General features: G+C 47.9%; 1 protein-coding gene across 6 annotated transcripts in view; it reads left to right on the top strand.

Annotated features, from left to right (window-relative positions):
- LOC105480585 (Wnt family member 5A) overlaps positions 1-24,040 on the top strand; it is a 39,429-nt gene extending 15,389 nt beyond the window's left edge. For 4 of the 6 annotated variants that reach the window (XM_071091924.1, XM_011739682.3, XM_071091925.1 and 1 more), the window contains 4 exons: positions 8,861-8,994; positions 10,229-10,479; positions 15,217-15,509; positions 19,208-24,040. In XM_071091924.1, coding sequence (XP_070948025.1) covers positions 8,861-8,994; positions 10,229-10,479; positions 15,217-15,509; positions 19,208-19,666 — 1,137 coding nt within the window. In that variant the 3' untranslated portion in view covers positions 19,667-24,040. Of the gene's footprint in view, positions 1-1,441; positions 2,788-8,343; positions 8,449-8,860; positions 8,995-10,228; positions 10,480-15,216; positions 15,510-19,207 lie in introns of those variants that run through there. The other 2 variants (XM_011739683.3, XM_011739685.2) reach the window with 2 other exon arrangements.
- The last annotated feature ends 437 nt before the right edge of the window (positions 24,041-24,477 follow it).

Below are 24,477 nucleotides of genomic sequence, written 5' to 3'. Positions count from 1 at the left end.
GTAAAATGCCCACGGGTCGGGAAGTGGTCAAGGCTTACAGAGGAGGTTAGAGGAATGGAGACTCAGGAGGTAAAGGGAGGTGTCCCAAGGGGAGCTTTGAGAACCTTGGATTCCCCCTCCTTAAGGCCGCACACGCCTTGGGGGAAAGAAAGCAAGTGGGTGGCGGGGGAGGGTGCTAAGCAGGAGCATCTGTCTCTGGCACTTGGTGAGAAGTTCACACTGCCATCTTTGCGCGCCAGGAAGGAGGCCAGGGCTGGGGAAGGGTTCAGTCGGCTAGGACAATTAAGGAATGGGAAGGGGCTATGGAGGGTGGAACGGCATCGCTGGAGCCTGGGCCGGCGAGCCCTGGGGTGTGGGGGTGGAGGGACTGGAAGAACAAAACAAAACAGCCACCACCCCAAAACACCTAGGCCACGGATTTTTCGCCTTAAGGTCAAGTGCATGCCAATGAGCGGAGAAAATAGAATCGTGTGTGTGTGTCTTCACCTTTGACAACTGGAGGATGCGGACGGCGGAAAATAACTATTACGCTCCAGTGTGAGGCACTGTTTGTGGGGTGGGGCCCGCGTCGTGCTGGAGGTAGCGGACACAATCCACCAACCCTGCCCCTCCGGAGTCCCCAAAACCACGGGCATCTGGAAGCGTCTAGAAATTCCGGTGCCTGGAATCCGGTTTTGCCAAACTTCACAATCTCCTCACCTGAGGGCACCGGCCAAGATCTCCGTGGCAGGGTCACGCATCCCGCCTGGATGCTCTGGGCCAGAGCCATATGAGCAATCATGCATCCCAGTACCCAAGTCCCTACTACTCTGGGGACTTTGCAGGAGGTGGGCGCCTAACCCTATCCGTCAGCCCCAGGGCTTAAGTATCCTCTCCCAGAGGTAAGAATAAGGAGGTCCCCCATGAGGCTCCATGTCAAGGTAGCAGTCTCCGTGGAGCCCCAGTGGGAGCGGTCTGGGATACGCGAGCGAGCCAAGGGGTCCAGCCGGGGAAGTTGGGGTTCAGCCTCCCGCCGGTCGGTGGCTCTGGAAGGAGCGCAGACAACCAGGCGGCAGGCAGGCAGCGGCTGCAGAGTGGACCTCTCTCTTTCAGCAGATGCCGCGGGGGATGGGGAACCTAGAGACGGGGAGACAAGGGGGGTGTACCCCGCCTCCCGGCACCCCAGCCCGTAGTACGGCTTTAAAATCCTGCAGAGTTTGTCATAGGCCGGCCTCACCACGCATGCGCATAGGAGAAGTTGAGTTTTTTTCTTTCGTCCCCCCCTTCCTTCTCTCTTTCCAGCCGCCCCTAGTTCTGAAACTTTGAAGAACTTTTTTTTTTTCTTTCTTTCTTTCCTTTTTTTTTCTTCCTTCTGAGAACACCAGGGGAAAGAGGAGTCTGGAGAGAGGGAGGGAGAGAGTAAGGCAGTTGGCCAGAAGGGCCGGGGGGTGGGAGGGGGGGACGCGTCCCCGAGGTCGGTCAGTCTGTCTGCGGGGCACAGGATCGCGTGGAAATCTGCTGCGAGCTCCACGGAGCCGCCTTCGTCGCCTAGAGCCGGGGTCCGTGCGGCAGCTGCCCAGGGAGCCCTTCCGCCGCCGCCGTTGTGCCCGGGACCGCCCGCCTCCCGCCGGCCCGCTCTCCCGCCCCTCGGACCCGGGCGCCAAACGAGGAGGTGGGCAGCCTCGCCGGCCATGGACCGCCGGAGCTGAGTCGCCGCCGCGGAGCTCCGAGCTCTCGCTCCTCCCCAGCCTCGCGCCCGCGGTGCACTCGCTCCTCTTCGCCCTTCGCCCTGGAAAAACGGGGAAAAGAGAGATTAACCCGAAGAGAGAAAGAACGGGATACGGGTGGGGGGAGCCCGCGTCTCCCCTGGGTTAGTCGCCCATCGCACCACCCGCCCCAGCTTACCGCACAGCAATAAGTTTCGGGGCAACTTTCACCTAATTTGCGCCCCGTTTTTGCCGAACCCTAAAATGAAAGGACACAATTTGGCGCTGACTCTTGCAGCTCTGATGGCGACCTGTGCGTTTTCAGCGGCATCTCCCGGAGAAAAAGCCATGCGCGCCTGATTGTTCTGTGGCCCCAAAGCTGCAGCGGGGGTGTGTGTGTTGGGGTGTGTGTCTGTGTATGTACAGAGACGTCCACACTAACTCGCGGCTGCAGGATCAGCGTCTGGAAGCAGACGTTTCGGCTACAGACCCGGAGAGGAGGAGCTGGAGATCAGGAGGCGTGAGCCGCCAAGAGTTTGCAGAATCCGTGGTGTGAATGAACTGGGGGCACCTGGGCGCACAGATCGCCCCCCCCTTCCCCCGCCCCGGGCCAAAGTTGAGTAGTGGGACATTTTTTTTCACCCTCTTGTGAAGAATTTCTTTTTATTATTATTTGTCGTAAGGTCTTTTGCACAATCACGCCCACATTTGGGGTTGGAAAGCCCTAATTACCGCCGTCGCTGATGGACGTTGGAAACGGAGCGCCTCTCCGTGGAACAGTTGCCTGCGCGCCCTCGCCAGACCCGCGGCTCCCTAGTTGCGCCCCGACCAGGCCCTGCCCTTGTTGCCGGCTCGCGCGCGTCCGCGCGCCCTCCGTTCCTGGGCGCATCCCAGCTCTGCCCCAACTCGGGAGTCCAGGCCCGGGCGCCAGTGCCCGCTTCAGCTCGGGTTCACTGCGCCCGCCCGACGCGCCTCGTAGGACTCCGCAGCCCTGCTCCTGACCGTCCCCCCAGGCTTAACCCGGTCGCTCCGCTCGGATTCCTCGGCTGCACTCGCTGGGGTGGCGACTTCCTCCCCGCGCCCCCTCCCCCTCGCCATGAAGGTAGGTGTTCAGTGCGCCGCCGACTCTCGCCACTTTTTTTTCTTTACTTCCCCCAACCCGCTGTTGGAAGTTAACTGAGTTCTCTTCGCCTCTTCCTATCCCTCCATTTCCCCAACCGCCTGGAGAAGCTGGAACTCCAGCGTCGCTGGCCGGAACCCCTACCCCTTCGTCCCCCACGCCGGGCGCACTGCCTCAGTGCCCCAGGAGATCACTTCTCGTCGCACCACCCGTTCTGCAAACCTTTTCGTCTTTGGAGAAAAAATGGGGAAGAGCGACAGTAGAAAAACTGAGTGCGGTTCACTGACGACTTTCCTTTTGCTCTGAGAACATCGAGTGTAATTTACTATGTATATTTCAGTAACAGGATAATGATTCAATTCAACAAATATTTACCAAGCGCCCACTGCGCGGGCACCGGGAGGGTGTGTGGCCGGGGCTCGGGATGGGGAAAGGGACTCCTTGGTTGAGAGAACCCGCAGAGGAACCAGGGGCCAACTACCCCAGAGCGGCGTACACCTTCCCCACACACCCCCGCACCGACGGAGGCCAGATTGTAGGCTTGCCTTGGCCGGGTAACTCGAGCGCTTCAGGCCCCTTTGCCTTTAAGAGTGCCTGGCGGGGGGCCAGCGCGCACCCCGGCGCGGGGAGAGGGGTCGCGTTATTAGCATTATTAGCCGCCACTGGGTGAGCTCAGGCACTTTGCAGCAGTGGTGGGGGCGGGGAGTTGTGGTGGTGTGGCTGTAATCCCGTACTCCGGGAGAGCGCTCCCCGGCCCCCTGAGCGGAGTCCGCCTTGTCCTTTAGAAAACACTTGGGCCTCCGCGTTGGGAGAGCAGGCGGGGGCCAGTTTGTGAACTCTTGTTTGTTTTAATTGTCAGTTGTATGTTAAAGCCGAGTCACACACTCAGAGGGTCACTGAGAGTTCACTTTTACGAAAAGTTAACGTTTCTTCCTGCAACATAAGTTGTTATTTTCTAAACAATTTTTCTTATCTGCCCTCCAAGCTTCGATTCCTATTTCCATTTTTCTGGTCTTTCCCATTTTCAGTTTCTTAGAAAATAAGGTTAGAATTGAAATTAAGATGTTTCCTAGAGGAAAACAACTCCTCTTCCCCCAAAAAAGTAAAAAAAAAAAAAAAAAAAAAAAAAAAAAAAAAATTCTGGAGACCCCACAGCCCTGTTTTACTTTCTAATCCCTGGCTGGTATCGAGGTCCCTTCTCTCTCGCCTGTCTTTTCTCTCTTCTTTCTTTAAATAGGCAATTCGCTGTTAGGAAGTAACTTGGGCCTGTCCGTGAGGTCGCACCTCCTCAGCCCCTGCCCTCCCCCCAGCCAACATTTGCACATTCACTGCCGAACCAGTCAGATTTAGTTTCTAGACAGTCTGCCAGTGGAGTTTCGAGGGGGCAATGCGGAGAGTGCGCAGCAAACCGCAGGCCAACAAATGTGTGTGTGTGTGTGCGTGTGTGTGCGCGCGTGTGTGTGTGTGTGTGTGTGTGTGTGTGTAGGGGAGTAAAGGATCAGTTGTTCTCGGGTCCAGGACGTACTAGCCTTCGTCTCCTCCACCCCCTGACCCTCTCAGCGGAAGACCCTCCCCAGGAGGCCCGGCCCAAGAATCCCCTGTCTTCTCCTCCCCTCCCCAGTGCGCTCCGGTGCTCAAGGGGTTAGCACTATGCGCGCAGAACTCGGAGCCATCCCCGCGGTCTTTTCTTCCCCGCGGTGCGGTGCCGGCTGCCCCCTGTTGGCCACCTTGAGGTAGGACTCCTCCGAGCCTCGGTTCCTTGGGGCGGGCGGGCAGCTGCTCCCCTCTACTTCCCACCCCTGCTCCCTTCATCCCTCGCGATCACCAGACCCCACTCTCCCAGCAGGGGCCCTCGGAGGCCCCCAGAGGACCAGTTTCACTGCGCCGCCAGTCGCTGCAATACGGAAGGGGCCACAGGTCCGGCCCAGCAAATGGGACTCGGCCAACTGGACACAGGGTTGGTACCTCTTCTTCTGGGCCTGGGAAGGAGAGTGTCGCCCTAGGAGGCCTCGGGTCTGGCCTCAGCTGCCTCCCAACTCTCTGTGGTCGAGAACAAGTGTTGCTTTCCCCCTTTTCACCCCACTTCCATCGTCTATTAAAAATTGGGAGCGAAACTACCTTTAAAGAGTAGGGGTTTGACTATCATTTCACTTTCTTTCTGTGTCCAAGGACTCTGCTCCACCTCTGGACAAAGTTAATCCTCTGCCGAGAGGGTTAGACATCCTGTGTGAGAAGGTGTGAGTGGTGTGTGTGTGTATCCTGGGGTTGGAAAGCCCAGTCTAAGGGATGGACGAGGGCGCAGGAAACAGGAGAACCAGGCCAGATTGTTCTTCCCCTGGGGACTCACTGTACCCGAACCTGGAACCTGCCTTCAGTGCTGAGGTCTGGGTGGCTCTCTTTTGTCACACTGATTCTGGCTCAAGGTGTAACCTCCGCCTTCTCTATCTGGCAATCCCCTCCTCCCCCACCCCGCTCCACACGCGCGCCAACACACATATTGCTGTGGACACAACCCTTGCGCTCAGGCATGGGGCGAGGCATGGGCAGTAGTGGCTCCTTTGTCTGCTCCCCTAAAGCGGACCTCCTACCCGCCTGGGCCGGCCCATTCTTCAGCTCCTCGCGCCGCTCTCCGCATTCTCCAGGGCAGGACATCCCAAGTTTTTGGCTGCAACTGAGTGCTTTCCTGCTAGTTTCTCCATCTCTCTCCTTGCTTTAGGGAGAGATCGGAGTGGGCAAAGCAGCTTTCTTTTTCCACCAAGAGTGGAGATTCTTTTTGGAGTTTCCTATCCTCCCCTTCGATGCCTTGAGCCTGTGTCAAACGGGCTTATTCCGCCTAGTTGGCGTTCCTCATCGTTTGCACTCCCAGAAACTTGGGCCCTAAACGTAGAGAGTCTAGCAGAAGGGGATGCCTAGATTGAATGTGGCAGCGCCCCGGGTCCGAAGGGAGAGGATCTTTGCCTGGCCTTTTAATCTTTTCCCTTAAGGGGCTGCATGCGGAGGACTTGGGTGTTGCGAGACTTTAGGTGTACATTCGGCTGCTCCCCGCGCCCTTCGAGCGTCCTCTGAACAATTTTGCTACTGAGGTTTCCTCTCCCTCATCCCTCATCAGCCCTGGCCCGCACCGCGGTTGGTAAAGAAGGATCAGGAACACCTTTAATCCAACGCGAAGGCTTTCAGGGATAAATAGAAAGGGAGCCACGTCGTTGAACTGCTCTGGATTGAAGACGAGGGCGCGGGAACGCCTTCCTCCACCTCACTCCTCTGGTGCGCTGAGCCCCTCAAACGCCCCCAGTCCTCCTCCCCGTGGCACGCGAGGAAGATTCTCATTGTCCTTACAGTCATCTTCCCTGGGCCCCGAAAGTGTTGGAAAACATTTAGCCCCTTCTTTGGGAAACTCAGCTTCTGATCAGAATTTTTGTTTTACCCCTGGGGTTGACAGTCTCCCCAGAGGTCTCATTTCATACTGTCTTTTCGGATCAGATCTCTTGGTAAACAGGCGGGGATGTTTTACCCTACAGAGCCGATGTATGTGTGAGTTCGCTGTGAGTTCCTTGAGTATCTCAAACTTGTGGGGCCTTTTCTGGGTTGCACCGGGATTGAAGCGGGAAGAGGGCCAAGGTGTTTCCGGGCAAGCGGCGGGGTTAAGTGGAGACGCGACTCGTGAGGCTCTTCTTTCCGATCCCCCTTTGGGACACCCTCTGCCTACCTCTACCCTGGAGCCAGGGAGACCCAAGTCGTGGAGACCGGATGGACCCGCTCACAGTTGGCCTGGGCTCTGGGAACTGGTGGACTCTCCCTGGGGGCGTCGGGCTGGGAGTGGGTTCGGTTTGTGTGGCTTCGGCTATAACAAAGAGATCCGCTGTAATCCGCCGAATCTGTTATCAATTTCTCCGCTGCTTGAGCCCCGCCCCACGCGCCCCGCCCGCTGCGAAGCTCAGAAAGTGCAAGTGGCCAGCAGCAGTCTGGGCCGCTGACTTGGAAACATGTCGCAGCGTGTGTGTCTGTGCACGCGTGTGAGTGTGTAAATGTGCCCGAGTGTGAGTTTGTATGAATGTGTGCGCGCGCGGCATCGGCTGCCCTTGGGGAGAGTTGACTTTGCAGCCTGGGCTGCGCGTGAATCAGACTTTGCAGCCCACCCCCTCCCCTGGAGGAAACTTGACACTTAGGGCGGGGGTGGGGAGATAGCCAGAGCTTTCTCTCTCCTAGCTGGGGAAATCCCAGATTTCCATTCTCCGGGATGCGCCCCCCCACCCCAGCTTTGCAGCATTTTGGGGACAACTGGGCCTTGGGTGCGGAGCTCTGCTTAGCAGGCGCTGGGGACTACATAAGCATTTCCTCTCTGAGAAGCCCCGAAGCGCCCGGGCCAATGGGGCGGCTCATGGAGAAAAGCCTTGGCACGCTCCTGAGCCCCATAGCTTTACCAGGGCTGCCTAGTACCGTCTGTCCCTTTTACGGCACAGGTTCCAAGCCAGGCTCTTCCACCGCCTTAAAGAGGCTCATTTTTCTTTTCTTTTCCGTGGAAGGGGCTCCTTAAGGGGCTATGGGCGATGCAGCGCGGCAGGGTTACACTTATCAGAGATGTGAAAGGAGATTTTTAAAACCCGCTCCTCCCACCGGCACCGGCCACCGACTTGCTCCGCCGCCGCCTACAGGTGGAGAAGTCACCAGTGGGGAGGAACGGCAGCGGAAGCTTCCAAGGCCAACTCCTACCCCTGAAATTCTTCAGGAAGGGAACCTTCGCCGCTGGGGGCTTCTTTGCCCTGGAATCGATGCGTCCAGCTGCGGCTCGGGAGCCAGCGCCTCTGGCCCCGTCTGGACTCATCCGCAAGGACTCTGGCCTTGCCCCGCACCCCCGCCTTTCGGGACTGACCAAACCAAGTCTGAGTTGGGCTGGAGAGGCTAGACTGGAGGCAGGGTGGCAGAGTTCCAACGCCAGGCTCGCAGTGCCGCGATGGCAAAGTGACCCACAACCCCAGATCAGGACCAAGGGAAATTGGAGTCCCTCTGGACCTCCCCATCTCCTCCCTCCCTGGTAGCTACCAGGTGTGGGGTGGAAGGGAGAGTGAAAAATCAGAATTTGGGAGAAAGCTGTGGGGAGGGCAGGGAAGGAATCTTCTCTCCGGGCAGCGAGACCCAGAGTTCCTTCTTTCCTCTAGGGTTCCATCCCTTCTCTCAGTCCGTGGAAGAGGCCACAGGCGACGCGGGTGAGGGTGGCACTCCTTTCCGGTTTCCTTGGTTGGGAGACCAGACCTCTCTCTCCATTATCCCCTAGGGCCCCCATCTCCTTCTCTCCTCCCCAATCTGGCTGAAGAGCGTGCTGAAGGAAATCCGGGTTGCTCTTCCCCATCTGGAAGTGGCTTTCCCCAAATCGGCTCGTAAACTGATTATGAAACATACGATGTTAATTCGGAGTTGCATTTCCCAGCTGGGCACTCTCGCGCGCTGGTCCCCGGGGCCTCGCCCCCCACCCCCTGCCCTTCCCTCCCGCGTCCTGCCCCCATCCTCCACACACCCCCCCCCCCCCCACCAACTGCGCTGGCCACCCCGCCTCCTCCGCAGCCGCTGGCGGCAGTGCGCTCCACTCGCCTCCGTGCTCCTCTCGCCCATGGAATTAATTCTGGCTCCACTTGTTGCTCGGCCCAGGTTGGGGAGAGGACGGAGGGTGGCCGCGGCGGGTTTCCGAGTGAATTACCCGGGAGGGACTGAGTACAGCACCAACTAGAGGGGAGCCAGGGGGTGCGGGACTCGAGCGAGCAGGAAGGAGGCAGCGCCTGGCACCAGGGCTTTGACTCAACAGAATTGAGACATGTTTGTAATCGCTGGCGTGCCCCGCACACAGGATCCCAGTGAAATCAGATTTCCTGGTGAGGTTGCGTGGGTGGATTAATTTGGAAAAAGAAACTGCCTATATCTTGCCATCAAAAAACTCACGGAGGAGAAGCGCAGTCAATCAACAGTAAACTTAAGAGACCCCGGATACTTCCGTTGTTTAAACTTGTATGCTTGAAAATTATCTGAGAGGCAATAAACATCTGCTCCTTTCTTCCCTCTCCAGAAGTCCATTGGAATATTAAGCCCAGGAGTTGCTTTGGGGATGGCTGGAAGTGCAGTGTCTTCCAAGTTCTTCCTAATGGCTTTGGCCATATTTTTCTCCTTCGCCCAGGTTGTAATAGAAGCCAATTCTTGGTGGTAAGTTCATTCTATGTGCGTGTTCTTCCTCTTCTTTTTCTTTTCTTTTTTTTTCTTTTTTTTAAAGATTTGTTTGTATGATGCGGGGATATTTAAAGCTGGATAGTGAGTGTGGGTGTATTTATCCAAGACATATGTATATATTTTACTTATATGTAGTTTTAAATCAGAATTTTCTTTTAACTTGTTAATATTGTAAAGCTTATCTTCAGCTCCTAGGGAATGGGAAACTATAAATCTAGGCCTTTTTCTATGAAGCCCTTGTTCAGATGTGTGCTTGTAGTACATCATGCAATAAAAAAGAACAGAAATTCACTTTGCTAATAATTTTAAGCCTATCTATAAAATTTACTTTTTGCCACCTCTAGGTAGTAAAAGTGAGGTTTCAACTTTTATTTTCTGTCACTTGAGATTATTATTAACCTACAGAGTTTGAAGTAGGCAGAGTTCTAGGAGGACAGCTAAACTCCAAGTGCAGAAGTATTGGGGCTGTAATGTGATCAAAAGGAGGTTAACTTGAAGTAGTCAAATGTCCCCAAGTGGGGGTTTCTTACTGGGTAGGGACCTTGTAGATAGACTGTAATATATCCAGAGCATTGTTTTTGACCGTGTTCTGGATATTTTTTTTCCCTATAAATGAACAGCATTTTTCTGACTGTCAAACATGACTTCTGTTCACTGGGTACCCTGCCTTGGGTCCCTCACAATCACATAAGGAGCCCTTTTAAAATGTCCAGAAACGTGGTGAATTTTCTCCAGTCTGTATACTTGTCCCTCTGTTCTTCCATCAGTCAAAAGGAACTACTATCTCCTACCCGTATCTAATTGTGTCTTTCAGCATTCATAAGTTTTTAAGGCAGATTGGTCCAATTTGTGGGGCAAAGTGGGTCACTTTCTCTAATGTCAGAGGCCTGTCCCTCAAACTGCTGTTTCCCCCTTTTCTGAGTGGATTTTGGAAATACTGGTTCAGGTATATGGTGACAGGGGCTAGGAAGGGAGTGAAAATACTAACTGAGGAGCCAGATGGCAGGATGGGGACTGCACAATACCTCCGTTTTCTGAGTGCAGTTTAAACAGAGGAGTTTTATGAAGCCCTTCTCATACTTTGTCATGAGGACAAGCAGGAGAGAAAAAAGCATCTGTGTGCTTAAAACTATGTATTGCTGACATGCTTTCAGGGGGCCCACCTCGAGATTTCACGTAAATCTTCAATGCACATCTCCCCCCCTTGCAGGTCGCTAGGTATGAATAACCCTGTTCAGATGTCAGAAGTATATATCATAGGAGCACAGCCTCTCTGCAGCCAACTGGAAGGACTTTCTCAAGGACAGAAGAAACTGTGCCACTTGTATCAGGACCACATGCAGTACATCGGAGAAGGCGCGAAGACAGGCATCAAAGAATGCCAGTATCAATTCCGACATCGAAGGTGGAACTGCAGCACTGTGGATAACACCTCTGTTTTTGGCAGGGTGATGCAGATAGGTAGGAAAACATTTAAAATATTTTTTTAAAACATTAACTTTTTTTTTCCTAGAAGAAATCCTTAGCGTTTACTTCATGCTTGATAGAAAGCATGAAGAAGGATGCCTTCCAGCTTGGGTTGTGGCTTGGGCATTTTTGTCATTATAGCAAATGATGTTAATTTCTGTCTCTACACCTGATGATAAGTTTTGGATTTTAATTAAATCAGGAGGCAAGTGTCACAGACACCTTCATTTTTACAAACACTTAATTTTTCTATAAAGCATTTTGTTTAAAATAGAAGCAGAACACTTATTTTGGTTTCTTAAAAGTAGGTGGGGGAAAGCAAGTCATTTATACGCTTTTAAACGTCGAAACTCTCTTGCCTGTTAGTTTTTTAAGCCACAAGTCAAACGGCCCGAGCATCAAACTAAAAATTGCCATCTTTTAGAAGCCTGGATATATTGAAAGTGAACAAAGTTTTAATTTTCCTAATAGAACTATTTCCTGAGGCTACAAAGATATAGACGTTAAAAGCTTTAATTTTAGTCCCAGAAAGAATTTTAATTAAAAGTGATCCAATTTATGTTTGTGATTTCAGCAACTGATATAATAAAAGCACATGCTTGAGATGTCAACCTAGGAACTTTAAAAAAAAAAAATTAAGAGTATTGCTCACGGTCCGAGTCTTAATTTTAAATACATTGTTGAACATCTTACTTCCCCATTCAAAGAGACAGCATTTCAAATGGGCTAAAGGCAAAGATTTTCAAAAATCTGTTTGTTTGCCTCTGCTTTTGTGTAAATAGTATAGGATACTATTTGACAGATGTGGTACAATGTGTGTTTTCTAGTGTGACTATTTTAGGTTTCTCTACTTTTATGCAAAAAAGCCCTTATAATTAATATGACTGCAGTGACTCCCAAAGTAAGAAGCAATTTATCAAGGCAATTAACTGTTTATACTGACTGAAGAGAAAAAGTTGGCTTAATATCCATCACAGATGGATAAAATGCTTTTTTTTATTAAAAAAACAAAAAAACAAAAAAACAAAACCCTGAAAATTACATTCATTGAGAACAAAAAAGAGTTGTCAGGTGATGTTTGAGCCAAGCAGTTTTATAAACTAAAATAATACAAGACTGGAAGCTGTTGCCCTGATTGAATGGGAGAATGGCCTGTAGCCTCAGCCTGCAAAGTTTCATGGGGCTTTGTCCTTTCTGTTAATGATTAAAATGTGCTAATGTATATACTGGGATCTGAATCTAAGAGCTAAGCTTCAGGAACACAGGAGTTTCCCCTGCCTGTGGCCTGTCTTACGTAGTTAACTGGGAGTGTGGTAGATTTATTCTCCCGTGTGCTGATATCATAAGTGAACTTAAATACTTCTGAAAAATTCTGTGAGGATGGTAAGTTGTCAACTTTTCCCCCTTCTTATATGTTCCTCCTAAACTGCCTTCCTCGCAAACTATGGGACGACTTTTTCACATGTATATGAGTTAGCAAAAATCATACACCTCTGATGGTAACCAAGAAGGAAAACAGCAGTCGGAACTGTTTATCTGTGTAGTCACTTGAACACAGCTTTGATTTAAGATCCTCCTCTCGCTTTCATACGTAGCCTGTTTTGGGCCAAAATGTTCAGAATAAGCTATCATTTGCTAAGTGAATTTGAGTTCTGCTGGAGATTTATTTTAAATGCGGTCCAAGATTCAAAGAGCCTGCTTCCTCAGGGAACAAGCAGAACCCTTGGTACAAAAGCCTATATTTAATTGTCCCTGAAAAGTATGCTCTCTGGTCTTCAGCTGCACGGCACTACTGTCTGGGTCCATGGGAAGTGGATGGGAGTGGTACCTCCCCACAGCCTCCGAGACAGCCCTCCTAGATACTATCAAGTCAGCTGATGTCCTGGGAAGATGAGAGTGCATATGGCATCCTCCCCTGCCAAAGGTCCCCCAGGTGCCTAGCGTCTCAGAGCAGAAAGCTGCTGCTGGGTGGCTTGTGGTAGGACACCGATGGGGCCTTCTGTTTTTTACTTAATTAAAAAAGAGAGAGGAGAGAAGAGAAAACAATAGATTTTTATGAAAGGGGAACATGGACCCAGTTCCAATAGTTGGAAAATTTCTTCGCTTTCACTTTTCCACTTAAGAGTATATTTGAAGAGAATGAGCTGAGGGAAAATTTAAAATACCTTTGATGCCAAAAGGTGTGTGTGTGTGTGTGTGTGTGTGTGTGTAGGGGGGTGTGTGTGTGTGTGTGCGCCCACCCCAAAACCCTCAGTATACCAAGGATATTGAGAGTAATTCTTCTTTGTGAGAATCTGACCTTGTGATGGGGCCAGTGTCTGAGAAACTCAGGCCGCCACCTCTGACCCCCTCTTCAACTCATTTTTCTGAGATGCCAGTTGCCTTGGAGGCACCATGCACAATTACTTCATGAAGGGCCCACTCTTCATTTTGGAAACTTTCTCATTTTTCATCATGCTACCCTTTCCTTCCAGCTTTTGTCCCCATCTGTCTCTTCTTTGTTTCCATGCTGTGAAAAGATATGTAAGGAAGGCACCACTTGTAAGGGGTGTAGATGTGGGTTTCACAGGAAGGGAAACCTAACTGAATCAGCAGTATTCCAACCAGGATGACTGTGTCCTCCGGCAATTAGCCAAAGAATACTTTTCAAACTGACGCTTACCCTGCAGTCGCCAATTAGCTTAGAGGGATCTCCCAGGTTTGTATTCTGGGGCATAAAAGGAAATGCTCAAAATAGACTTATGAAAAAAGCAGCATTGTTTGTGTTTTGTATAAAGCCTTCTTATGCTCTGTATACTCAAAGGACAGTGTCTTCTTTTCCTCTATCCCCAGAGGATCATTTCATCTCCTCTTCCTCTAGCTACTACCTCTTTGTTCTATAAATCCCCCATCCAGGGCCACGGCATTTTCTGTACTATCAAATTACTCCTTAGAAGCTATATATTGTCCTCATTCCTTTCCATTCCCCTGATGTGCTCTGCCTCTCTAATCCTACTAGATAGATGTAACGCATCACAGGAACTTTCTAGATCTTCCTGCCAACCACCAGCACATACCTTCAAGTCATTCATTTTGAAAATATGGGAGGGGGAGGATATATGGTAAATCAGAACCATCACCATTCACAAATGGCTGTGACTGGCATGGAGCCAAAGACCAAGAATGAGGTGGCCTGCTGGATGCCTGAACTGGCATCACTGTCCTCCTGCAGAATAACCTTTCTGGTTGAGACTGAGTCCTGTTGTCAGCTTTTCTTATGTTCCCCACTTCCCCCTCAGAAAAAAGATTGTTAGCAAGCTCTCAAAGTAAGTATAGGATAAACTGATTGGGGTACATGAATTTCAGCACCAGAAGAGGTCCCTTTCCTTGCATCTATTTAAGTACCCTTATTTTGCAATTGAGGAAAGTGAGCCTGCCCCGCAGTCCCACCCCTACCCCATGCTTCAGCTGGCTGGATGATAGATAACTCTTTCTCTCCCAGATTACAGTATTTTTATTAACTGGCTCTTGTTACATGCGGAAATGTCTCTATGTACAAGTGAAGTTTAGGGTAGTCTATGATAGCCTCCGGTTTTTTCCTTACAAATAGGGTCCCTGTAACTATTATATGCAGAGATATTCCTTACAAGTTTTGAGGAAGAAGATAACCTCCCTCCCTCTTTTCCCCATAGGTTGTGCTTTTTTCCTTCTTGCTGTCATTCTAATACTTTGAGGCAAAGGCAGTGGAGGAGTGAGCAGGGGGTGTTTGCAGAAGTGGCATTAAAGAACAACAGGCTGTTTTAAAAGCAGACACTCATTCTTGAACAAGAAGTATCAGGCCAGTCAGCCTGGGATTTAAGAAGAGCAAGCTTCATTTATAACTCTCTGTGAGCTGATTTAGAATTGTCCTCTGGGAAAGTAAAGAGCCTTGTCCTGAGAAATACTTTCTGCTGCGTGAAGAAAGAGGGAGGAGAGGTTACAACTGCCAGAGGAGGAGGGGACACAAGGCCAAAACGAGTGTGGCAGAAACTAGTGTGGCCGCTGGCAGTGTCTGCCTTAGACTCAAGGCCTAGCAAATTCTGTAATCCTGCCCTATATGTAACTAAAATGAAAATAATACTAAACATTAAAATAAGTGTAAGGCAGTCTACCCGTATTCTGAGTGTTCCTTCAATGACTTCTTTCACCTGCATTTTTGGAAATACCAAGTTTTGACTATTTTCAAAAGAGTTACAGAGAAAATCAATCCAGCACTGCTTAGAATCCGGCCTTCAGCTCTGAAATGGCTGAGCCGAGACACCGGGGATCTGCTACTCCTTTGCTAATTGTTGCTTCTATGTGGTTTGGGGGATCTTGCTCGGCTTCCCCTCAAGCTGGGCCCAGGGCCTGGTGCGTGTTAAGGATGGGGCAGCCCGAGCTTTTACCTTGTTGATCCCCTACTCCCTACCCCCACCAACCCCTACTCCCTACCCTCTACCCCCACCTCCCCCAATCCCCACCTGCCCTTCTACCTCCCCTCTACTCTTGCTTCCCCACCTCCTACTTCCCCCCAACCTCCAGCCTCCCCTACCTTCTACCTCCCCCACTCCCTTCCTCGCCCCCACCCCACCTCCTACCTCCCCTCCATCTCTACCTTGTCCCCCTCCTCCTACCTCCCCTGCATTCCCTACCTTGCCCCCACCCCCGCCCCCGGCAGCAACCCGACCCAGCGTGTGGGGCAGGCGGCCAGTGACCACTTGTTCTTACCCGCAGGCAGCCGCGAGACGGCCTTCACCTACGCGGTGAGCGCAGCGGGGGTGGTGAACGCCATGAGCCGGGCGTGCCGCGAGGGCGAGCTGTCCACCTGCGGCTGCAGCCGCGCCGCGCGCCCCAAGGACCTGCCGCGGGACTGGCTCTGGGGCGGCTGCGGCGACAACATCGACTATGGCTACCGCTTTGCCAAGGAGTTCGTGGACGCCCGCGAGCGGGAGCGCATCCACGCCAAAGGCTCCTACGAGAGCGCTCGCATCCTCATGAACCTGCATAACAACGAGGCGGGCCGCAGGGTGAGTGCCCCCGCCCACGCATCTCTGTCCCCTTGCCTTGCCCTCCAGCCTCCCTGTCGCTCCTTCCCCTCCTCTGCCACTCCTTCGCTATATGGTCCTGTCTCTCTCTCTCCGCCTCTTTCTGTCTCTCCTTAACTTTCTCTGTCTTTCCTGTCTCTTTGCTCCTCGTCCTGTTCCCGTCTCACTTTCTTTCTCCCTCTTCCCTTCCTTTCCTCCTTCCCTGTCTCTCTCTTCTCCCCCTTTGTCTCTCTCTCTTTCCTCCATCTCTCTCCATAGTTGCCCCCGCACATCCCAGAAGGGCCTCCTGGGGAGATAACCTTCCTTTGCGCCCCCAGCAAAGGTGATCCAGCAGTTGTCTGAAAAATACCTTTCCTTGCCTTTTTAGGTAGTCCCCGGTACCCTCGGCTAGTGGAGCACAGAAATAAGAATGGGAATAACTGTCTGCCTCCTGCCTGGACGATGTCTGTGGTTGGCTTTCAGTTTGGGACAGGGATTTTTTGTCTTCCTAGGTCCCCAGATGGGAAAGCCCTCACCCCAGCTTTCAGGCTCTTTCCCTCCTTTCTTTCTCCCTGCCTCTCTTTATGTCATTAGGTAGCAGGCCTGATGGATGCAGGGTTTTTTTAAAAAGGGCTTTTCTAGGAAAAGGACAGCATTTTTAACAGTGTGGGATTTTATAGGTCTGACCATCAGGCCAATCACAAAGTAGCTCTGGAGAGAAGAGAGCAGCAGAAGTGCTCAGGGAGGACCATCTTTGCAGTACTCACAAGTCTCCTGGTTCCCCTTCTTTCCTTCCCCTGGTGGGGATATGAAAAGCTACTTCTCAATAGTTAAAAAGACCCTTTTTTTCCTGCGGTTAAACACATGGCACTTTATGGCTGTTTTAAAATGAAGGGGTGAAAACTTTTCTTAACTTTGGCAGCATCGAAAACCAGGGCCATTATTTTTTCACAGAACCCAAGGTAGGTGCCAGGAACTTTCTGGTCAGAGATTTCACTCTTCTGTATTTTGGGGTGAGGGAGAAGGAAGATAATCACAGAGTAAACTGTAGATTGGGAAACTGAGGCCCAGAAAACCACTTCATGACCATGGGAGAAAATTCAAAAATGGAAATATAAGCCTAGGTACATTTTTATTGAATTCATGCATCACAGCTAAGTGGTGAAGAGCTAGCAGTGTGGGAATTAGAGAAATCTGGGTTAAAATGCAGCATTGTCTGTTCTTTGCTTTTTCTGAGCGTCTGTTTTCCCATTTCCACATCTGTTAAATGGCCATGGCAAACAATCACATGAGGTTATTGTGAGAAGTGAGATCATCTAGTAGGTTGAACCATGTGAAATTGCCAACACTTGACTCTTTTTGACCTCCAAAATAACAGTTTCAGTTGGTTTAATTAAAGGTCTTAGTTTAGTGTCGGCCAGTAGTAAGTGCTTGATAGATGATAACTACTAAACATTATAAGCAAAAGACATAGAGAAGTCAAAGATCGTGTAGATAATTCCAGCTAGCGTATCTTCTCAAATTTGATGTTAAACATTTGGGTATATTGGGGAAGGACTAAACTCTACAGAATTTTGCCTGTGCTGCCCTGAGGGGTCGAATAATTGCTACAGACAGAGTGTGGCCTCTCCTTTCTCAGGCCTCTCATTGCCATGGTGTCTGCAGTGTCGGTTGCCTCCTCTGTGGTGGACCCAGGGCCATATGAAAATTTGGGGTGGGGGGTGGGTTGGGATCAGCCCCGTTTTCTCTGGAAGCCCATAAAACCTTGCTTTCACCCTCTTCAGGGATGCATCACTGGGATCTCTATATATGACATGCCCAGTGCCTCAGATCAGAAATGCCTCCAGAAGAGAGCTATGTCTGACTCTTAAAGGCCCCTATCCAGGGGTATGCCCATATTTGGTACTCTCATACATCTTTGGGACTTTCTTAGCCTTCTGTCATGTCCAGAAATCATCAGACTTGGCAACCAAGAAGAGAGGGTCAAGGGATTTCCAAGTGGCAAGAGAGGATTTGGGGAAGTTTGAAAAGCACCTATAATGTTACACTTCTGCATTTTTTTAGTAGAGAGTTTTTTGGGGGTAAATTTGATCATTGGAGTAGTGAGCTGAGTTTGGATTTCAGTGAGTGACTTTACGAAGAAGATAGTTTTTTTCTCTAGGATGGTGGGGCTAGGGGATGGAAATTTGGGCACCATGCCAGGAAATCATCTTAGAATTTCCACAGGGCATTAGCTTTTAAATTTTCCTCAATGTGGAGCAAAGGTTAAATACATTTGCAAAACCCTTCCTCAGACTAGCTGAGTGCCTGAAACTCCTTATGCCAAGAGAGTACACTTTGGCCCCCTTTAAAAGAGCCCCTGTGAATCCCTGGAGGAAGAAGGTGGCTGTTGTCTGTGGAAGAGGCCTTCTGACACACCCCCAGCCTCCAGGTTCCTGACAGGTCTTCTCCAGCACACTCACACTACGTGGACTCTGGAGGGTCACTGGCACAAGGAACTGTGGGCAGCAGGGTCTATAAATAGGCAACCACCACCTCCCAGACTGCTGGGCAGTGTTGTGGGGCCAGACCCATGGGCACTGCTACTGGGAGGCCCGAGGTGACTGGGCAAGGGCCCAGATGCCATGTCCTCATCACTCTGGAGAAAGACCAGATTTATTGTGTCCCTTGTCACCCTAAAGAAAGACCAGATTTACTGTGTCCTAAGTGCCAAGCACTTTCCACATCTCCTCTGATTTTATCCTTATAACAGTGCTTGGAGGTTGGTGCCATCACTGCCGCCTTCACAGATAGAAAACAGAGGCCCAAAAAGGTGCAGCCTGTCGTCTGAATTCAAGGGTAGAGTCAGGAACACAATCCACGTCGCTTGGCTCCAGGGTGGATGCTCTTGGCCTACGGGGGTGGTGGATGGGGTAGGGACTGTGTGGGAAACAGGAGTGAGGATACCTGAGTTCCAGACCCAGTCCCCCCACACTTTAGCTGTGTGACCTGTGCAGACTACTCAGCATCACTGTGCCGTCATCCAATCCAGCCCATGTCATAATGTTGCTGGGATGGTTAAATGAGATCATGAGTGTAAGGACACTTACAGTGCCTGGTGCACAGCAATAATAGTAGTAGTGGGTTAAGATTTGAAGGTTGATCCCACTGGGGCTGGACTCCTCCCAATTCTGCACTTACCGGCTGGATATCCATGGGCAAGTCACTAAGCATGGGCTTGGAGTCCAGCTGCCTGGGTTCAAATCCTGGCACCCTTACTCCCAGGAGTTGGTTGAGTAGCTCATCTTTCTGGGCTTCACTTTCCTTCTCCGTGAAATGGAATGATACTAGCACTTCTCACCTAGCTGGTACTGGGGATGAATTCAGGTAATGCATTGTGAACAACCTCTGGGATGAGTGTCCACATGTGCTGTTGCTGTTTCTCTGAAAAAAAGCAGCTGGAACAATTTTTTTTTTCCTGTTCCTATTAAAAAAACCACGGTTGTTGATAATGATGATATAATAATGAGCGGCTAAGAACATATTTATTTGGAAGACTTTTTAAAGAAGGCAATACAAGACTTCTGGTGAAGGAACTATCATACAGCCCTTAATTCAGCTGGGGAACATAGCTCCATGGAGAAGGTGGAGAACTTTGTTCCCACAGCCTGCATCTGGCTCCTCCATGAATGTGTGTACTGATTGTCCCCATTTCCCTGCAGACGGTGTACAACCTGGCTGATGTGGCCTGCAAGTGCCATGGGGTGTCTGGCTCATGTAGCCTGAAGACATGCTGGCTGCAGCTGGCGGACTTCCGCAAGGTGGGTGATGCCCTGAAGGAGAAGTACGACAGTGCGGCGGCCATGCGGCTCAACAGCCGGGGCAAGTTGGTGCAGGTCAACAGCCGCTTCAACGCGCCCACTACACAAGACCTGGTCTACATCGACCCCAGCCCTGACTACTGCGTGCGCAACGAGAGCACCGGCTCGCTGGGCACGCAGGGCCGCCTGTGCAACAAGACGTCAGAGGGCATGGATGGCTGCGAGCTCATGTGCTGCGGCCGCGGCTACGACCAGTTCAAGACCGTGCAGACGGAGCGCTGCCACTGCAAGTTCCACTGGTGCTGCTACGTCAAGTGCAAGAAGTGCACGGAGATCGTGGACCAGTTTGTGTGCAAGTAGTGGGCGCCGCCCAGCACTCAGCCCCGCTCCCAGGACCCGCTTATTTATAGAAAGTACAGTGATTCTGGTTTTTGGTTTTTAAAAATATTTTTTATTTTTCCCCAAGAATTGCAACCGGAACCATTTTTTTTCCTGTTACCATCTAAGAACTCTGTGGTTTATTATTAATATTATAATTATTATTTGGCAATAATGGGGGTGGGAACCAAGAAAAATATTTATTTTGTGGATCTTTGAAAAGGTAATACAAGACTTCTTTGGATAGTATAGAATGAAGGGGAGATAACACATACCCTAACTTAGCTGTGTGGACATGGTACACATCCAGAAGGTAAAGAAATACGTTTTCTTTTTCTCAAATATGTGATCATATGGGATGGGTAGGATCCAGCTCAAAGAGGGTGGTAGAAATCTATTCACAATTCAGCTTCTATGACCAAAATGAGTTGTAAATTCTCTGGTGCAAGATAAAAGGTTTGGGGGAAAAAACCCCAAAACAAACTTCCCTACCCCAGGGGGGCTGCTAGCTTGCTTTTTGCATTTTCAAAATGATAATTTAAAATGTAAGGACAAGAATCTCATATTCTCAAGGAAAAAAGGTATATCACATGTTTCATTCTCCTCAAATATTCCGTTTGCAGATGGTCATATTCTAATAGCTCATGAAATTTAGGCAGCAGGGAGGAAAGTCCCCAGAAATTAAAAAATTTAAAGCTCTCACATCAAGATGTTGATTTGACGCTGTTATGGGAATTAGGATTCCAGATTATAAAAAGATCCCCAAATGATTCTGGACACTAGATTTTTTTGTTTGGGGAGGTTGGCTTGAATATAAATGAAAATATCCTGATATTTTCTTAGGGATACTTGGTTAGTAAATTATAATGATAAAAATAATACATGAATCCCATTCACAGGTTCTTAGCCCAAGCAACAAGGTAATTGCGTGCCATTCAGCACTGCACCAGAGCAGACAACCTGTTTGAGGAAAAACAGTGAAATCCACCTTCCTCTTCACACTGAGCCCTCTCTGATTCCTCCATGTTGTGATGTGATGCTGGCCACATTTCCAAATGCCAGCGCCACTGGGTCCCCTTTGGTGGTAGGACAGGAAATGAAACTTTAGGAGCTCTGCTTGGAAAACAGTTCACTACTTAGAGATTTTTGTTTCCTAAAACTTTTATTTTGAGGAGCAGTAGTTTTCTATGTTTTAATGGCGTAACTTGGCTAATGGAATTCACAGAGGTGTTGCAGCATTTCACTGTTATGATCCTGTGTTTAGATTATCCACTCAAGCTTCTCCTATTGTACTGCAGGTGTACCCTAAAACTGTTCCCAGTGTACTTGAACAGTTGCATTTATAAGGGGGGAAATGTGGTTTAATGGTGCCTGATATCTCAAAGTCTTTTGTACATAACATATATATATATACACATATATATAAATATAAATATAAATATATCTCATTGCAGCCAGTGATTTAGATTTACAGTTTACTCTGGGGTTATTTCTCTGTCTAGAGCATTGTTGTCCTTCACTGCAGTCCAGTTGGGATTATTCCAAAAGCTTTTTGAGTCTTGAGCTTGGGCTGTGGCCCTTCCGTGATCATATCTTGAGCACGACGAAGCAACCTTATTTCTGAGGAAGCTTGAGTTCTGACTCACTGAAATGCATGTTGGCTTGAAGATATCTTTTTTCTTTCCTGCCTCATCCCTTTGTCTCCAACCTCCATTTCTGTTCACTTTGTGGAGAGGGCATTACTTATTGTTATAGACATGGACATTAAGAGATATTCAAAACTCAGAAGCATCAGCAGTGTTTCTCTTTTCTTAGTTCATTCTGCAGAATGGAAACCCATGCCTATTAGAAATGGCAGTACTTATTAATTGAGTCCCTAAGGAAAATTCAGCCTACTACATAGATAGCTAATTTTTTTTTTTTTAAATAAGGACACCTCTTTCCAAACAGTGCCATCAAATATGTTCTTATCTCAGACTTACATTGTTTTAAAAGTTTGGTAAGATATACATCTTTCATACCCCTCTTAGGCAGGATGGCTTTCATATCACCTCAGCCAACTGTGGCTCTTAATTTATTGCATAATGATATTCACATCCCCTCAGTTGCAGTGAATTGTGAGCAAAAGATCTTGAAAGCAAAAAGCACTAATTAGTTTAAAATGTCACTTTTTTGGTTTTTATTATACAAAAACCATGAAGTACTTTTTTTATTTGCTAAATCAGATTGTTCCTCTTTAGTGATTCATGTTTATGAAGAGAGTTGAGTTTAACAATCCTAGCTTTTAAAAGAAACTATTTAATGTAAAATATTCTACATGTCATTCAGATATTATGTATATCTTCTAGCCTTTATTCTGTACTTTTAATGTACATATTTCTGTCTTGCGTGATTTGTATATTTCACTGGTTTAAAAAACAAACATCGAAAGGCTTATGCCAAATGGAAGATAGAATATAAAATAAAACGTTACTTGTATATTGGTAAGTGGTTTCAATTGTCCTTCAGATAATTCATGTGGAGATTTTTGGAGAAACCATGACGGATAGTTTAGGATGACTACATGTCAAAATAATAGAAGAGTGGTGAATTTTACCACAACCAAACTATTTGGAAGCTTCAAAAGGTTTCTATATGTAATGGAACAAAAGGGGAATTCTCTTTTCCTATATATGTTCCTCAAAAAAAAAAAAAAAAAAATCAAGCAGATGGCTTAAAGCTGGTTATAGGATTGCTCACATTCTTTTAGCATTATGCATGTAACTTAATTGTTTTAGAGCGTGTTGCTGTTGTAACATCCCAGAGAAGAACCAAAAGGCACATGCTTTTATCCATGACCAGATTTTTAGTCCAAAAAAAAAAAAATGTATTTTATTTGTGTGTGTTTACCACTGCAATTATTGCACCTCTCTATTTGAATTTACTGTGGACCATGTGTGGTGTCTCTATGCCCTTTGAAAGCAGTTTTTATAAAAAGAAAGCCCCGGTCTGCAGAGAATGAAAACTGGTTGGAAACTAAAGGTTTGTTGTGTTAAGTGCAATTAATACAAGTTCTTGTGCTTTTCAAAAATGTACAGGGAAATCTGGACAGTGCTGCACAGATTGATACATTAGTCTTTGCTTTTTCTCTTTCCGGATAACCTTGTAACATATTGAAACCTTTTAAGGATGCCAAGAATGCATTATTCCACAAAAAAAAAAAAACAGTAGACCAACATATAGAGTGTTTAAAATAGCATTTCTGGGCAAATTCAAACTCTTGTGGTTCTAGGACTCACATCTGTTTCAGTTTTTCCTCAGTTGTATATTGACCAGTGTTCTTTATTGCAAAAACATATACCCGATTTAGCAGTGTCAGCATATTTTTTCTTCTCATCCTGGAGTGCATTCAAGATCTTCCCAATACAAGAAAATTAACAAAAAATTTATATATAGGCAGCAGCAAAAGAGCCGTGTTCAAAATAGTCATTATGGGCTCAAGTAAAAAGAAGACTTTTAAGTTTTAATCCAGTTTTATCTGTTCAGTTCTGTGAGCTACTGACCTCCTGAGACTGGCACTGTGTAAGTTTTAGTTGCCTACCTTAGCTCTTTTCTCATACGATTTTGCTAATACCAAGTTTCAATTTGTTTTTACAAAACATTACTCAAGCCACTAGAATGATCAAATATGATACTATAGCAGAATAAGTACTGTAAATAAGAGACCGATACTAGCTAACTCCAAGAGATCATTAGCAACATCAGTCCACAAAGACTGAGTGGCCCACAATATATAGAGAGATAGAAAAGGTAGTTATAACTTGAAGCATATATTTAATGCAAATAGGCACCAAGGCACAGGTCTAAAATACTACATTGTCACTGTAAACTATACTTTTAAAATATTTATTTTTTTAAAAGTATTTTCTAGTCCTTTCTCTCTCTGTGGAATGGTGAAAGAGAGATGCCTTGTTTTGAAAGTAAGATGATGAAATGAATTTTTAATTCAAGAAGCATTCAGAAACATAGGAATTAAAACTTAAAAAAAGATCTAATTTCCCTGTTCATACAAACTTTACACTTTAATCTGATGATTGGATATTTCATTTTAGTGAAACATCATCTTGTTAGCTAACTTTAAAAAATGGATGTAGAATGATTAAAGGTTGGTATGATTTTTTTAAATGTATCAGTTTGAACCTAGAAGATTGAATTAAAATGCTGTCTCAGTATTTTAAAAGCAAAAAAGGAATGGAGGAAAATTGCATCTTAGACCATTTTTATATGCAGTGTACAATTTGCTGGGCTAGAAATGAGATAAAGATTATTTATTTTTGTTCATATCTTGTACTTTTCTATTAAAATCATTTTATGAAATCCAGTGCAGTCATGTGTGTGTGTTTAGCAGAGAGAGTGTTCATTGAAGTTTGATGTGGGCGTGGATTACGGCTTAGGGTATCCAGAAAATAACACATACATTTCAGGTATGTAGATGATACGGTGGTTGAAGCTCAAGCCTGTATTTTGTACGTTAGTGCTCATTTTTCTTTTGCCTATTGCTGATTTTCTTCATTTCTTATCTGCTCTGCTGCTGTTAATCCCTAAGAGTTGTAGTGAGATTTTTTTTTTTAGTGTAGGCATTTAGCACAGTGAGATGGGACTACCATGAAATTCTAGGGCAAGGAAAGAAAGAGTGACTTGAGGAGAGAAATTAAACAATGTTGAAGATGAAGAACAGACTGAACCACCTGGAATATTCTGCAGGTGGCTTTTTTCATCTTGCAACAGTTGGCAGTAAGCTCTTTAGATTTTGT

Source organism: Macaca nemestrina, chromosome 2 (assembly GCF_043159975.1).
Source record: "Macaca nemestrina isolate mMacNem1 chromosome 2, mMacNem.hap1, whole genome shotgun sequence".
NCBI classification, from domain to species: Eukaryota; Metazoa; Chordata; class Mammalia; order Primates; family Cercopithecidae; genus Macaca; species Macaca nemestrina.
The sequence above is the reverse complement of the archived record's forward strand: the minus strand, read 5'-3'. Positions and strand labels throughout refer to the sequence as shown.